This window comes from Vanessa atalanta, chromosome 23, assembly GCF_905147765.1.
Source record: "Vanessa atalanta chromosome 23, ilVanAtal1.2, whole genome shotgun sequence".
Classification (NCBI taxonomy): Eukaryota; Metazoa; Arthropoda; class Insecta; order Lepidoptera; family Nymphalidae; genus Vanessa; species Vanessa atalanta.
The window spans coordinates 3,896,138-3,914,331 of record NC_061893.1 but is presented as its reverse complement, the minus strand read 5'-3'; the positions used below and the strand labels follow the sequence as shown (position 1 = coordinate 3,914,331).

The following is an 18,194-nucleotide window of genomic DNA, read 5'->3' as shown; positions in this document are numbered from 1 at the left end:
TATTTTAAGGTTTAAGGTCGTATATATGGGCGCAAGTCGCCATTTATCGGCAATGGTTTAAAATATTAATAATATAAAATAATAATTATAAGTATATTGTCAATTATCATTTTAATGTTTATATTTTATTATGTAAGTAAAACTTAATTTGGATCCGTCTTGTAGCGCCACCTGTAATGTGTCATAACGGACTATGTAATAAAAATATTATATTATTTTTTAAGTATTTCAATTGTAATTAATTAAGAGCTATATTTAATAATAAGAACCAAATAGATATTCATCTTTAATATTAAACTATATTTTAAGAATGAATTTGCAGTAATTGCATTAATTTATTATAAAAAGTTGTAGTTGTGAATATCCGTTTGATTCATTCGAAAAGGACGCCTTAGAAACGGGCATTGTTATAGCAACGCCATATTGCATTGACATTTTTTAAAAAAAGACAATAAATTGTTAACAGAACTAATAAAGATTATTTATATTGATTGCGTTTCACTGCGATGGAAGCTGTAAACCCGACTGCTTCTCCGACAGCAGCGGTGGGATCACAGCCCCGAGACTTTTCAAGACCTCCGGATGAGTCAATATTCACTATGGAATAAGTTATGGGTCTTCTAACATCTATTACGAGGACAGCTGCGACAAGCGCTGCAAGAGCAACATTAACTGAGGAGATCGTAACTATGCGGCGACACCATGACTTTTATCTTCCGCCGTTCAACCCTGATGAGAGATCACATGACATCAGGGACTGGTGCGCTAATGTTGATCAAACCATTATAAAATTGAATATTTCGCCACACGAAGCTCGAATGAAGGCCATTCTGCAATTGAGAGGACGAGCCAAGATATGGGCCGACACCTGATCGTTGCACTCAACGACGTGGGAGCAAGTGAAGCAGGAGCTGATCCATACGTTTGGTGAAGAGTTCCGGTACGCAGATGATGTGCAAAAATGGCGCATCTACACTTCGGACCAGGCGAGCAGCTACGCTGAATATGCTACGACGGCCTGGACGCTTTTCAAGAGAGTTAGACCAGAAGCTTCCGCGGCCGAGGTGGTAGATGCACTGATCACAGGTATTTATCCTGAGTTTATTCGGTCGGAGTTGTTGAGAAATACACCCGAATCGCTCCCCAAATTAGTATCGATTTTAAAAACATTTCGGAAACGTAAAATTGAAAATAGAGAGAGTAAATATAACGATTCTAAAAAAGTACGTGTTACAGGACCTTCAAAGGATCAAATTATATGTTTCAATTGCAATAAGCCTGGTCATTTGTCAGGAGATTGTAGAGATAAAAATCTCTCTAAGCATAACTCTCTTTTATTGCAATCAAATAACAATCCCGGTACCAGTGGTAGTTATAGTAATGCTAAGATTATTGAGTGTAGTTATTGTCATCGTACGGGACATTCAGAGAAAAATTGTTTCCGGCGTCAAAGTGACGAACGTAACACCTCGAACAAAAACGCGATTCAACCCTAGCTAATATTGTAGAACAATTGAATAGTGATTCGATTCCCAAAAATAGAGCAGATACTCACGTTATACTTCAGGATAAATTACTGAGACGTAAAGTACAGATAAATAATAAAACACATAAATGAATTATAGTTCCACGTAATTACTGGTGAAAATCTTATATCCCATTATCATGATAATCTTCAACACTTTAGTTGAGAAAATATCCTTAAAAAATTGCGAGAGCAGTATTTGTTCCCTAATATGACTAGATTAGTTAGAAAGTTTGTAGAAAACTGTATTATGTGTAGAGTAAGAAAGGAGATATCGGGCGCTAGACAGGTTACTTTTCATCCAATTGATAAAATAGCTGTGCCCTTCCATACAGTTCATGCTGATATAACCGGATGAATGAACGGGAAATGCAACGAACCTGAATATGCTTTTGTATTTATTGATGGTTTCACTAAGTATGTCCATATGCTTTATACCAATGATCGTACAAGCGAAACTGCTATCAAATGTTTTCAAAATTTATTACTTAATTTTTTTTATTTATTATTAATTGCCGATCAGGATAAAAGCATGACATCTACAGAGCTTAAAAATTTTTGCTAACAATATGAGATTCAATACTATGTAATAGGTAAGGGAGCTAGTAGGGCCAACGGGCGAGTTGAACGATTAATGAAAGTCTTAAAAGATAATATGTCCGTTAGAGACTAATAGGCCATGGCACACCGCTTTACAAAAATTACAACTAGCTATTAACTGTACAGTATAAAAAGTACAGGAATAAATCCAATGGAATAATTATTAGGTAAAAGATGTTTCCCACCTGCCATCAAAATGCTACAAATTGACGATGACATACTGACAGACAACTTAGAGGACTTTAGATCAAATGCTTAAAAACGGATGGACGAGCGGTCCCTTAATGATAAAATGCGCTTTGGTAGAGGTAAAGTCGGTGATTTCGTCTTGATGCAGCGCCATGAACGACACACCACTAAATTAGGCCCTAAATTTGAAGGCCCGATGAAAATTTTAGATATATTGGCAAATGATCGATACAGACTTAAACATGTTAACCTTCGTGGGTGTTCAGAAAAAATTGTAAGTCATAATGCCTTACGGCCTGCCCCTACAGCTCAATCAGACCCTTTTAATGATTCTGTCAACTCGGACGAATTTACCGTATGGGCGGAGGAATCAAATGAGACTGATTAACGTGACGGTGCTTCTATTTCCGCTCCGGTCAATGTTGATACTGTATGATACATTCTGTTGATATGATTTATTTTATGTTGTAATTAACATATATATTTTTTTTGTTGATATGTTTTATTTTATGGCGTAATTAACATCATTTTTTGTTGATATGATTTATTTAATGATATAATTAATATGTGCGTGTATGTGTTAATTTATTTTTCCTAACCTATCCTATCCTATATCCCTTCCTAAAACGCTGGTTGGCCACCATGCGTATCCTTAAACCTGGTCTTGTTGGCTAGATCCCTGGATGGGTGATGCCTTATGTGTTGGCTAGATCCCAGGATGGGTGATGCCTTATGTGGTGGCTAGATCCCAGTATGGGTGATGCCTTATGTGTTGGCTAGATCCCAGGATGGGTGATGCCTTGTGTGTTGGCTAGATCCCAGCATGGGTGATGCCTTGTGTGTTGGCTAGATCCCAGCATGGGTGATGCCTTATGTGTTGGCTAGATCCCAGGATGGGTGATGCCTTATGTGTTGGCTAGATCCCAGTATGGGTGATGCCTTATGTGTTGGCTAGATCCCAGGATGGGTGATGCCTTATGTGTTGGCTAGATCCCAGGATGGGTGATGCCTTGTGTGTTGGCTAGATCACAGCATGGGTGATGCCTTGTGTGTTGGCTAGATCCCAGCATGGTCGATGCCTTGTATGAAATTATATCATAACATGTAACAGCGCAGGGGACGCGCTGGAGTCAGTATGGCCGTATGGGCGCAAGTCGCCATTTATCGGCAATGGTTTAAAATATTAATAATATAAAATAATAATTATAAGTATATTGTCAATTATCATTTTAATGTTTATATTTTATTATGTAAGTAAAACTTAATTTGGATCCGTCTTGTAGCGCCACCTGTAATGTGTCATAACGGACTATGTAATAAAAATATTATATTATTTTTTAAGTATTTCAATTGTAATTAATTAAGAGCTATATTTAATAATAAGAACCAAATAGATATTCATCTTTAATATTAAACTATATTTTAAGAATGAATTTGCAGTAATTGCATTAATTTATTATAAAAAGTTGTAGTTGTGAATATCCGTTTGATTCATTCGAAAAGGACGCCTTAGAAACGGGCATTGTTATAGCAACGCCATATTGCATTGACATTTTTTAAAAAAAGACAATAAATTGTTAACAGAACTAATAAAGATTATTTATATTGATTGCGTTTCACTGCGATGGAAGCTGTAAACCCGACTGCTTCTCCGACATATACCATTAAAAAATATGCTATTTGTATTAAATAATATAAAAAAAAACATCGTAGGAAAGCGGATCATTCTCCAACATAATATATAAATTGACTTCAAACTAGATACAAAGGTTTAAAGACAATAATTCAGAAAACAACAATAATACTTTTCACAAAGAGTTATGGCCAAAGAATTCAATACAAATAAATTACTATAACAGACTGTAATTACTCAGTATTTAATAGTATCGACATCATTACATAAAAGTATCTTTGAAAAAAGATACTATCTCAAAACTGAAGGCGACTTTTGAAAAGTAAAACCATCACGATCGGAGTTCAAGTCCAACGACTTTACACGATTTTCGAGGCACGGGTATATACACTTCCAACTTCCAGATTCCGAGTTGCTACTGAGAATATTTTGACAGAAAAACCCAATAATTTATTAATTTTATCACCGGCCTTATATCTCTTACACCAACGAGGCGTTCAGTAAATATATTTAGAACAACATTAAATATGTTACGTAATAATTAGTTTACACTATTCGCTTCGATTTTCCCTAATTCTTTACAACTGAATAATAAATATTAGGTATGCATTTCTAGTAAATATATAATTAATTACAGTCTGTTACAGCACATGACCTCTAATTCAACAATTTGTGCCAATGTATCAATGAAATGTTACGCATGGACACACATCCTTGCTACTCGTATCGCAATCAATTCAATGTCGAAATATTATTGTATGTTGTATTTTAATTGTAACACTTTTATAATAATTTGTAAATCGAATATGTAAACGTTAATTGGCCTAGTTCCAAAAGGACCAATATCAATTACCCTTACATTATAATGTTGGTTAGTTTATATAACATATGCCTTTTTCGATTGTTAAAATTATCCTTGGCCAAGATGGCGCAATGGTGGATTGCGGGTTTAAACCCAGACAAGCACCACTGAATTTACATGTGCTTAATTTGTGTTTAATCTTTTATCACATGTTTCCCAACCAACCAACTGACATTGGAGAAGCGTGGTGATATCAGTTCCAAATCTCCTCAGAGCAAGCCTTAGTGGGAAATTTTCAGATTTATAGCTAAGCCGCTTTATCACAACATTTTTTTTTTAATTTTTAACATAATGTTATTTACATTTTACTCAAAAATGTACTATGACTCTTAGTTAAGTACTGAGTCACAATTAGTCTTAATTCAAGGATAATATTTGAAAGTAAAACAAATATAAAACCATCGCTGTTTTTATTGCCTGCTTCATACTTCACAAATTTATATAATCATGATAATATATACGGAAATAAACATGCCATTTCAGATCATAATGTTACAAGTTATAAGTACTTCTGAATACACTCTTTTACGTAAGTATACATAATAAAATGTTCGTATAATAGTATTGTATATTAATTTAATAAATGTGATATTAAAATTGATTTTTATTTATTATATTTCAAAGTTTTGAATACATTAAACAGCCTTATTATGAATAAATACATAAAAATTTGATTGGATTTTCAGATTTGGGTCCTTTAACTATCAATACGTAAGTGTTATGTATATATTGAATAAATGAATTTGCATTAAACGGTCAAAATACGTGCAATATTTTCTAAACCACTTTAAATAATGAATATATTTTATTTTATCAATTATAACAAGGCACACTTGTAACCATATTAAGATTTTATTAAAACGGATAGTATATAAAAATTAAAAAAAATCGTACACAATTATTGTTTCACAATCACAATCACAGGACTGGATTTGGAGGTAACTGGGGCAGCAGAGAAGTGGGGGATTTTTTATAAATTATTTTCAAGAATTTCATTTCTGTCAGTAAATCTTGTTTGTAATTTACTTACTCTTCGTGTCAGTAACTTTTGAAAACAGCCATACTATAATATTACTATGATTGTAATTTGACTAAATCTAAACATATATTACATTAAAATTCTTAACTCATCTGAACCTCTCGTGGAGGCCCCAGTTCGGTTGCCCCGGTTGCCCTACCTTAAATTCAGCCTGCTCAATCATAATCACTTTTATGTAGAATCAAGTACACAGTGTTCGATTTTACTAGAACAACGGGTTAAAAATAATTTAAATGAATAAAACTGACATAAACAAAGATAACAGAAATAAAAATTAAAAGATAAAATCTTTTATTTAAAACAATTTTGTTGTTTCAACTTGATTAAACTTAACACAAGTCATTTAATCCAAGTCGCTTTATATCATCGACAATAATCGTCGCTTGTTTGATAAGAAGTTGCTAAGCTAATTCTAATATACGCATTTAAAAATGGAGAAAATGCACAGATTATATATACTGCACTCCTATAGCCGCTGCGTGTGCGATAACAGCCTCAGCAGCTTGTCTCGTCTCGAGATGAGATCGCGCGGCGTCGTACCAAGAAGCCGCTGCAGCCCTTGAAGCACCCTCTAGAGAGTTCACGTATCGAATAGCCGCAGCTAAGTTACCTCGCTCCATCCAGAATCTTTAAAAAATGCTGAATGGTTCAAATCAAATCAAAATAAAAAATCTTAAATTTATTTAATTATAAAATATTTTAAAATTAGTTTCAATGTTGAATTTTGTGAATGTTGTGTACATTTTTAATGAATATCTTCGTAGCATATCTTCGTAGTATTCACATATTAGTGAATGTTACGAAGTATATGTTTTAGTCTTATTTAGTGTCAATTTGTTAATGTTATCTATACTTTACGCTTAAACCGTTCAACCGTTCACGAAATTTGGTATGGAGTTAGTTTGAGGGTGTAACCCATTTTACAGTTGACGGTTTGTGTGTTATAGATATTCTTTTATAAATGTCACGCGGGTAAAACTGCAGGTTCAGCTAGGAACAAATAAGTAAATAAAATATACGTTATTTAATTTATACGAGTATTTTTTATCACAAATTTATCATAACTAAAAATAATATCTATATATTTTCATATAAAATAATACCTTGCCCTTTGCAACAAATCGAAAGTGTCCAAATCCTTGAATGGTTCCTCCGGCATTTTGTCCACCTCCTCCTGCGGAATACCGGATATCTGGAAAAAAATTATAAGATCGATTAATAAACTAAAATCCATTATAATATTATAAATGCGAAAGTAACTTTGTCTGTCCCTTGCTCTTTCACGGCCAAACCGCAGAACCGGATTTGGTGATATTTGGTATAAAGCAATCTTGAAATTCAAGGATGGAACTAGGTTATTCTTTATGACTAGCAAAGCCGCGGGCAACTACTATTTTAATTCAAATAGGCCTTTTCATCAAAATCTGTTACACGAACCGAAATATTCTTAACAAGTTTTCATCCGAAGGTATTACATAAGGCTTTTTCTGTAGCCGTCAAAACGTGTAATCAAATTTTTATGTTGACTATGTTGACAAAACGTTATACATAGCAAATAAAAAAACAAACAAACTAACTTTCTTATTTATTAATGCTGTTATTGTTGAATGTCAGAAAATTAAACGACCTTTAAATAGAATTTGGTATATGGAGGATTTTGTATGAGATAAAAAAATAGAGGAAAAACTATGAAATTTAATTTCTTGCAGCAAAAATAATATTAACCAAAAATGTTAAGAAAAATTATCGCAAACGAATAATCGATACCTTCATGAATAATAACGTTGACTGCAACCAAGACAGAAAATAAACTGGCAATGGCGCTCCATCTTGCTCGACAAGTGCAACTTTCAAGGCAATTTTTTCCATCTAGTTAAAATAATTTCAAATAAGCTTGGGTTAACAGAAAACTGTGTTCGTGGCGTCTACGACTAAGCAGCTGTAGAGCTGAACAACAAAGTCAAAACCGTGTGCATAGTGCGAGCGTTTTTATTCGATAGCATTGACGTTTATTGCGATTTGTATTGAAATAAAGCAGAGCCATCTGGTGGTAGAAATAGCAATCACAATTTATGAGTTTTAATCGAACATAGAATAGCATATAATATTAGCGCGATGGTGAAGTTATGAAAAACCTACGCATTGGGGACATTGAAACGTCAAAAAGTTATATGCAACTTTGAATTAAATAATTGTACCACCTAAAAGAAACCCTATTTAGAACAGGAATGTGTAAGTGAGTTCTTACTGAACGTTTATATTCATAAAATTCGTATATCAAAGAACTTAAGATAGAAAGAGATCGCGTTTAACTGTACATAGCTGAAAACGCCGTTAATGACAGCCAAAAGTCATTAAAATTGAACAATTGAAATATATACAAATTTTACGAATTCGTTATGTTAAACGTTTGATTAATTTTAAGTTATCATTATTTCATTGCGTTAAGACAGTAGTGATTAACTATACGATGGTACACTTGCGTTAATTAGGAACGTCCTCATACCAAAAATGCAAAAAATGAAGCAAAATATTTGCCGGATTTAAAAACCGAAGATCTGTCATTGCTGATAAAATTAACCTTTTTACTGACATTTAGTACTTGGACTTTTTCTTTCAATAATACCTTGTTTAAATACAAATTCAAGTTTTACATGTTTTACCTGGTGATATTTCGCTTTCAAGACACTTTCAGGTACTAAACCATTTTCTCTAATAGACTCTGGTACAGCTTTTAATACAGTTGTAACTAATTGATCCCCAGCTCCTACAGAGGCAAAATATGTAAATTATGTAAATACATATTGCGAACAATGAACATCTTTAAGAAAAGATTAAATATTTTTTTTATCTTAAGACTTTTCCAATTCATGTTTTATGGTACGTACCATGCTTGAGAATAAATATTTTTTAATTATTTAATTTATATTGATGATATGTTGATGAATATCAGAAGAATAAAACAAGCTTTTGAATATTTTCATAGTTTAGGAAAAAAATATCGGCGTTTAACTTAGTCACAACCAAATCTTCATCACCTACTAAATTCTACCGAATTGATCTTAAGGCATTTTACAGATATAAGTCTAAGACATAAAAGTGAGGAGGATCCGTTCTGATTATCATATTTCGACTTAAAAATTTGGCAAACGTGCGAAGGTAGATAATCTCTTAGAATTCATCCCAACATATATGTATATTTCTATGGTATTAAGGCATTTTATTTAACGTTAGTGAAACTCTAGTAAATTATCGCGAAAATGACTAATCCCATAATATACAAAAATAACCCAAATCAAAATAATAATATTTGGTTCAAATGACTTCATTTAAGTATAAATTCCCCTTACCCGCTGCTTTTTCAATAGCATTCAGCTCTTTATTAACATTGACGCACGGCTCGCCTTTTTTAGTAGCAGCCAGTAAAGATGAACCCGCTATCCAAAGGTCTTGTGAACGTTTCGTCTCGCTCTCCGCTTTCAAACGCACTGAAAAATAACCAAAATTGTTGACTTTACTTTTGTAACATAGGCGTATGTCTAGTTCAGGAGTTAGAGCCAAAATTTCTGAAAACAAAAGTATTACACAATTAGACAAATCGTGTAATCGTTACCTCATACACATATTTGCAGTTTAAATTTTTTTCGCCTTGTTGAAAATTGCATTTAAAATCACATAAGTATAAAATTTAGTATTAGTGATTTTTTTTTTAATTTTTGGTAAATATAACTGGCAGGCAGATTAGAATCATGAATCAGACACCATTCTAATATAAAATACTAAAAATTCTATATATTTATATATTTTTTTTATTTGTGTTCTGACATACGGTAGTGTAAAATCGACAACTTCCTAGCCTTAAGCTTCTATTGGCCTGACCTGAACTCATCTAACATTAAGCCGAAGACCTCATGGTTAACAGCTGTAGAAGATAACTACTACCAACCATATAAGTAGTACATGATACTAATAAGATGAAATAATACCATTAAGTTTATCCTCAACGACTTTCAATTTTTCTGCCATTTCGCTCAGTTGCTTTGCGAACATTTTCTTTTCGAATGCAACTTTTTCAGAGACAAGTTTATTTAATCTTGATGTCGCCTGAATTAACAAATTCTTTGTCAAAAGTAAAGTTATAAAAAAGTATTATTTGACTAAAACATAATGTGTAATTTTTTACTCGGCGATAGTAGGTAGTTAGTGTTCCCCATAAACAGGAATGGTTATAAATAAAAAATGATTTCCTGCAGATCGGGGCAAAATAGTTTTATTGCTCGTCTGCTTTCAACCACGTCGTGTTTTTAAGTTTTCCTTCGAGATTAATTAGGAACAAAAATTAGACACATCAAAAGTCAGTAGTGAACTTGGAATCTTCAGTTAAGAATAATGTTCTTACCCAAGTGCCTGACAATAGATTACGTCATTACTATCGGTTCAGTGATTAACTGAATCTAATGATGAGGTAACAAACAGATAGACCGATTTCGCGTTATAATAATAATTGAAATTTCTCACACAATTAATTTTCTAACTTATATACCTTGCATTTAATAGACTTATTCACTCGCCCGTCTAACCTGACCTTTACCAATAACGTATACGAAATGGCGAAGGGTTGGTACCTCGTCAGATGGACACTATACCTACCCTACAACCACGGGCAGGTATCAAATCCAACCAGACATCATTGTTATTTATGTATATTAACAGTCAACGATATTATGAAAATAGGAACCTCTTCTTCTTTTTCTTTCAATTTAGTGTCCATAATTTCTTGGTGTCGTTCTAGTTGCTTCTTGAGCGAATCCTTTAGTAATTTATCATTTGCAAGTTTTTGATCATTTTGCTAAAATAAAACAACAAACATCAGCAGTATGACATACCTTGTCAAAACAAAACACATATGATTATGAATGTCCATTTGTTCAAACGTGATTGACTAACAAATATTGAAACATTTTTTGCTGTCTGTACTCTTAGTCGTCTCACGCACACTAAGACACGTGTAAGCACGCGCGTCGCTCAACTAACGCACACAGGTATACACTTACTCGTTTTTTAAATTCGTTATCCAGCTCGGTTCTTTTCTGTTTCAGAACACTCTGCATCATGGATTCTCTATTTTTCCTTTCCTTATCGCCTTGAGGTAAAGCTGAACGAATGAAAATATTATTAAGTAGGAAGTTATAGTTGCAAAAGGGTCGGTACCAATTCTCTCTACTACTACAAACATTCATAATTTATATAGTTTTTGAAATAGAATAAATTTATGTACTTAATGTATAAAGTGTTGGAATTCGGCTTAACACAATTTTGGCAACGTATGTAAAAGATCACATATGCGCAGGACGGTTAGCAGTTTTACATTTTTTTTCATAACATAATACTACCATGCTTTATCCAGAATTTCATTGAGTTTTTTTTTCGCCAAAAAAACGCAACAAGTTTTTACTGATTCGATTTGATCTTAAACAAAGATCTCGAGGAGTGCAGCTTCAATAACTAGCTTTAAGACCAGTGCGACTATTAAAATAGTTATGACTCCGCACACGGCTTAGGCCATGTGTGTGTGTGTGTGTGTGTGTGTGTGGGGAGGGGGGGATAGTACAGGTGTTTGTAACCTTTGTATGTCGTAAATTTTCTATACTCCTGTATGAAAATTTAATGGTTTCTGTAGTAAAGCGATGCAAAGTGTAACAAAAAAAGTCCAAATTAGTTTACTTTATTACTTGTTAGGATAATACAGAAAATATCAGAATGACTAACTTTCAAAGGCCCGACTAACTCTATCGGTCATTCCGACCACGGCTTCTTTTAGTTCCACCATCAATTGTTGCGTCTGAAATAAATAATTTTATTAAAACAATTAACAAAATTTCAACGCTGTAAATTTTAATAAAGGAATATTATAAATTACGCACTTAGAAATTAAAAGACGAAACATTTGAAAATATTAACTGAAATAACAAAAGATAAAATGAATGGGCGATAGATGTCGGAGAAAAAGAGTTTGGGATCTGCAACCTTACAGGCTATCCACGAGCTAACCCCATGCGGCAGTGGATTATAGCAGTACTCACGTAACGATTCGTATGATACAACAATAGATCTAGATCTCCTTGAAATTGCAATTTATTTTGCTCATATTTAATTTCTGGAAACATTGTCTCATTTTCACCCGTGTATTTGTCTATTAAATGTTCTACCTGAAACAATAAAAAAAATATTAAAACAAACTTCGCAAACCTTGAAATTAAATTTTAAATTTAGAATATTGACGTCTGTCACGTCAATAGTCTAAATTTAAATCGGGTGAAACAGCAAAGTACATCTACTAATATGAGATGTTATTCTACAACCTACTGCATCTTCTGGTATTAGTTTAATGTATTTTGGTTTAGTAGTTGTTTCAGTTAGGTAGGTAGATATAGGTAGGTAGATATAGGTAGGTAGATAGATATATAGATAGATGATATAAATTGAAAGGAAAAGGAAGTCATATGCACCCGACTTCATTTCATTGCACGTTCATTATTTTAAATGATCATAAAAAATACTTATAACCTTTTGCCACTGATCGTCCAAGACTATAGACTTGTCATTCTCCCACTGATATAAAATACAAGACGTTTTTATTTGTTGCAAGTAATCTTTCATAAGGGTCATCGTGTTCTCCACCTCCTCTTTTGTCCCTTTTAATCCACACTCCAAGTAACGTGTCAAATCCTCTTAAAAGAATACTTAGTATTATCTTTTAAGGAACATCCTTATCCCTTACCTTTATTCGAATCATTATTGTACATCATTAATGAATTGCACTATTTTTTTGCATTAGAAGAAACAAGCCGGTACGGTCATTCCTTAACGTCACTATGAATTCGAAAGCTACAAAGCGTTTATTATAGATACGCTTTTGAATGATTCCTCGTAGACATTTTTCATCACAAACAAAACGAAACGTTGAATATAGTAAGCGGGCATAAAGGCTAAAATTGGCCTTCTATTGTTCCATCATAGACAATGATATTTAGACAGACAATTTTTATGATTTGATAAATTCCCAACTGCACTATTACACTAAATGTAAACAAAGTACCAATATCAGCTGTTGCTTGCTCTGCTTTTTGTATTGATTCGGTAACTAAATTCAACCGTTCAATCATGTGGTTGCGTAATTCTTTTAGAGTTGGTATTGAGAAGTTTTGCATCGTTTCAGCGACAATCTGTAAATTTGTAATACGACAGTTAAGTTGTGTCTAGATTTAAATTCAGACCTTACGTAGAAACCAAGATAGTTTCAGTAAATATGAAATTACCATACCATTTAATCAAATATTCCATTCATATGCCATGTCATGATATGCCATTTAATATAGGAATGTAACAAAATTGTTAGTTGTAGGATCTAATATATACCTAGTTTATTATATACATAATGCATACACGCAAAGTCTAAATGATAGCACTTGATTATTGACCAATTACGGTAATATTTCTGATTAAATATAATTTGAGGATATATGTATGTATGATTTACTGTTTGTAATTTATCTACGATTGGTCATTATTAAATATACGATTTGTATTATTTCATTCAAGGGAACATAATGCGTGTAAAATAGATATTAATAATTTTCTAATTCAAAACAATGATGATAAAATCGTCCTGAAACGATTTTGATCTCCTTCTCGGTTTTTCCTTCTTCACTTTCATAATCCTATGAGGTTTCAATTCATCAAGGTCAAATCAAGTAAACTAAACGTACTGGAAGGCACAATCAAAGGGAATCCAATGACGATGTTAAATGAAACAAAAGAATCAGGTAATTTTTTTTTCGGATTTGTATTGCTGTTGACCGCTATAGCCTCAGGGGACGAGACTTAAGTCCACTTGATAGTCGTTATATCGTTGACCTCAGAAGTGAACAAACGTTTACAAAAGATACAATTAGTGAGTTTATGTTTGATAGCACACCCTGGGAATGAAACGATCGCTTCTTGGCTGTTTCTATTCATATAAAATTATGTGTATAATTAATTTGACGAAAAAAAAAAAGACCCGCTGAGTTTCTTTCGCCGGTTCTTCTCAGATCAGGGTGTTCCTTTTTCCGAACCGGTGGTAGTGTTTAATTTGACCATCAATAAGAAAGTGTAATGCTTCTACATTGAATAAAGGAATTTGAGTTTGAGTATATAAATAATCTTATAAATAAATATAGTTGTATTACGTTAACACTGTGAAGCGTACTCAGAGCGTCAACGCGTAATCTATACTCTGGTTACCGCGTTCACGCGTGCTCATATCTTGGAATGAAAGCACTTTTAAAGTTCCGTCCCCTAAATGCGCCTGCGACGATTTACGATTTTTATGAAAAAGAAATATTTTTATTTCTTACCTGGTTATAAAGAGAGCATGCTGTTGAAGCCGTATAATAATTACTCAAGGCTTCATTACCGAGATCTTTTAATCGATCAATTATTTCACAGGTTGTTTTTGTAACAACAATCGGTTCAGGTTTATCGACACATATCGGTTTATCTGGGTCTATGGATTCTGAAAATAATTTATATAAATATTGTTATAATCCTAACAATTCGATCAAGGTACTATTTCCGAAAGACGACTAGCCAAGTACACAGGTTTAAATTATTGCAAATAGTCCCCCTAACACCTCCTAATGGGAATACGACGAATTACCCTGTATATTATAATTCAAAAATTTGAACGCAAACTCTCTATTTCATTCATATAATCCAATGGGACGTAGCAATAGTAATCATCATCATCATCATCATGATTATACAACATAGGTATAGGCCATCTGCTGGTAAAAGTTCACCATCACCCAGGGACAAACATGGGAACTAGGATGTTATGTCCCTTGTGCCTGTTGGCACATCGGCTCACTCTTCATTCAAACCAGAATACAACAATATTAAATATTGCAGCTTCGTGTGTAGAATTTATTATGTGTATACTATAAAAATACGATACAAATATTTAGAAATACTTACCACCTTTGTCCTCGACTTCTGGATGGGGTGTAATCGCTTAAATAAAATATAAAAAATATCATTTCATTTGTTTAATCTAAACTAAAAATAAGTTTAAATAATGTTACCTATATAAAACCGTAAATAATGTAATAGAAATAGAGAATTTTACTTGGTGGTAGGGCTTTGTACAAACCCGCCTGGGTAGGTACCCCCACTCATCAGATGTTCTACCGCCAAACAGCAGTACTCAGTATTGTTGTGCTCCGGTTTGAAGAGTGAATGAGCCAGTGTAACTACAGGCACAAGGGACGTAACATCTTGGTTCCAAAGGTTGGTGGCGCATTGGTGATGTAAGGAATGGTTAATATTTCTTACAACGCCATTGTCTATTGGCGGTGGTGACCACTTACCATCAGGTTGCCCATTTGCTCGTCCGCCTACCGATGTCATAAAAAAGAGGGAAAATTCGCCTCGAAGCGGCTAAACATTTTTTCCTTAAGTGAGTTAGCTCTACTGTAAGTCGCGTAAAAGAACTTCGTTCCAAAAATAACAAAAGAATTATGATCACTTCTGTAATTACCAATAGGAACTTACGGATTACAGGTTTCTGAGACTCGTCCATGGAACAAGGCTGGGGTTTGTTATCGTCTTTTATTGTTTTATAAACAAAATTCTTAACGTCTTCGACGCATTTCCGCGCAAATTCACCATACGTCATGTTCTCTTCGTACGCGATAGCAATGAAATCGTCGAACCAAGGAGCGTATATTATAAGCCAGTCGCGAATTTCTGGCGATCGCCTGGATTTTAATAGGGAAAAAATAAATTCAATTTCAACAACTATTTCACTTTTTTATTAGAAAGGCGGACCACGTGATGGTAAGTGGTCACCAACGCCCATAAACATTATTTAGCGTAAGAAATTTTAACCACTCCTTACATCGCCAATGTGCCACAAACCTTGAAAGCAAGGTGTTAAGTCTCTTGTGCCTGTAATTACACTGGCTCACTCACCCTTCGTATATACATACATAATATATGATAAATGGGTGGTACTTATCCAGACAGACGATCCTGCACAAAATCCTACCACCAAGTAAATATATTTATAGGTCTCTATGTTTTTATAAGTCTTTTAATATCTCAATCCCAAGTCCATTGCCGGTAATTTGTGTGATTAAACATTATTTAGCGGGTGTCAAGTTCAATACTAACTTCTCTTTCTTTCATCACTGATTGAACATTCGAAAGAAGAAGACACAGCATTGTGTGACTAATTACCCCCTAAACAGGTAACACCATTACCTATTGTTTAATACAAACTGAATTTTGGAAAAAAGTTGTGAAAATAAGTAAGTGGTCATCACCGTTCATAGACATTGGCGCTGTAACAAATATTACCAAAATCTCAAATCGCCAATACCTTACAAACCTTGGCAGCAAGGTTGGTAAGATATTGGCAAGGCATTCTAATGTACTTACTTCGCGATTACTGCAAATGCACCGGCAATACAAATAACAGTCAATGCTCCCCAGAATGCGGTGTCATCCTTGGGTTTAGGAGGGGGCGGAGGTGGCTTGGGTGGGCATGGCTCCCGCACTTGCACCTTGTATTGTGTTCGCGGATATTGACATATTTTTAAAGCTTGGATTTCTACTTGTTGACGACGCTGCGAAATATATAATTATTTTTTAACTGTCCTACACAATTTAATGTTTTTCATTAATGTAGACGAGTACCCATAGACAATACATTATTGATGCTGTTTGAACTCGTAACAATAATTATATTAAATATAATAACTTTTAAATTTATTCATTTACGATACCGTTTAGTGTATTTTAAATAATATTTTAAAACTAAATTTCCCTTTACGTGGTTCAATACGTAGGTACCTCTAAATAATTTTTATTTAGAGGAAAATAAGTTTGAGAAAAATAGTATATTATGGATAAACGTACAAGAATACAATGCCTTCTAATTTGTCTATGATTTCTTCAATATTGTCTATACATTAACTACCTCTACCTTTTAATATCAATGTTAAGTCATACATCACAAATGTAAGCATTATATCTAAAAATAAATTGCTAAATTAATCATAATAAAATTATAAGCTAATTCATGTCATATTAGAAGTAAATTACTTAAAATATATTCATCAATTATTGACATGCAATTAGAACTTAAGTGAGTTTGTAAATCGCGAACAAAAATTATACCGACTAAAAAATTTGAAGTATTATGAAATATAAAAAAAAGATATTCGTAGTAAATACGCTATCATTCATAAAATATATTGATTGGATTAATACATGAAATACTCACCAATATATTTGTAATATTTAATAAATTGTTTTTAATTCTGAACATTTTAATTGATTCAAAGAATAATGTAGTATAGAAGGTATGACATCAATTTTTTTAATTTTTCTTTCTTTTCTGACATTTGACAGAATAGCCAGTATGTAATATATGTATTTCTGAGTTCGTTACTTCAGTTAAAATATACTAAAGACAACAATAAAAAACAATATTCAAACTGTTAAGCGAAACACGACTTGATGTGTGAGAGGGCCAAACGATCGTGAAATGCAATCTTGAAATATGAATACGTCATAGGCTATCCTTTTTAAACATTAAATAGACGGGGTATTGAAATAAAACTAGTTTTTAACGGATTTAATCGCGTATATTAATTATTTTAACATCCCGACGTTTCGAGCACTTTGCAGTGTTCGTGGTCACGGGCAGACACGTCGGGATGTTAAAATAATTAATATACGCGATTAAATCCGTTAAAAACTAGTTTTATTTCAATGTGTAATAATCGCGAAAATCTAAGACAACATTAGACGGGGTATTGGCTGTATAAATAGTCCAAAGAGTATTTACATACTTGTATATAAACTTTCTTGTCTCTTCTTAGAGTATAATCATATCTCTTTGTCTATGGGTATAAATGATATATATATTTTTTGTTTAATTAATTGTCTTTGTCTAATTACGATCGTAAAGATCAAATTAACTTTTTCATTTATTTGGTTTTCCCTACACTAAATAATAATGTACACCCAACAGTCTGTGAACCAGCAGAAGTAGTTGTGTGAGAGATCTATTACACTGTATTGGTAATGCATTTAGTTATTAACTCGTCGCATATATGAAACATGCATATAAAAACATAGAAATTGAATAACCAATTGCGCACGAAATATTTTTAGTGCTGGTACATCTGCGCTACGTAAATTCATTCTCATTGGCCGACACGACCAGACATTTTACAACGGACGAACATGACCAAATTTTTAAAAGCTTTGCTAATCTATTGATAATTTATTGACA

The 18,194-nt window shown here is 33.1% G+C and overlaps 1 protein-coding gene across 1 annotated transcript; it reads right to left on the bottom strand.

Annotated features, from left to right (window-relative positions):
* Nucleotides 1–6,171: 6,171 nt before the first annotated feature.
* Nucleotides 6,172–16,603, bottom strand: LOC125072971 (MICOS complex subunit Mic60-like). Its single transcript, XM_047683607.1, has 17 exons — nt 16,589–16,603; nt 16,331–16,518; nt 15,443–15,648; nt 14,867–14,902; nt 14,248–14,405; nt 12,948–13,074; nt 12,416–12,579; nt 11,932–12,057; nt 11,618–11,690; nt 10,903–11,003; nt 10,587–10,697; nt 9,835–9,952; nt 9,199–9,336; nt 8,512–8,615; nt 7,616–7,717; nt 6,952–7,040; nt 6,172–6,475 (listed from the first exon to the last, which is right to left on the bottom strand). The coding sequence occupies exons 1-17, from the start codon at nt 16,601–16,603 to the stop codon at nt 6,298–6,300; spliced, it is 2,034 nt and encodes a 677-aa protein (XP_047539563.1). The 3' UTR covers nt 6,172–6,297.
* Between the last annotated feature and the right edge of the window lie 1,591 nt (nt 16,604–18,194).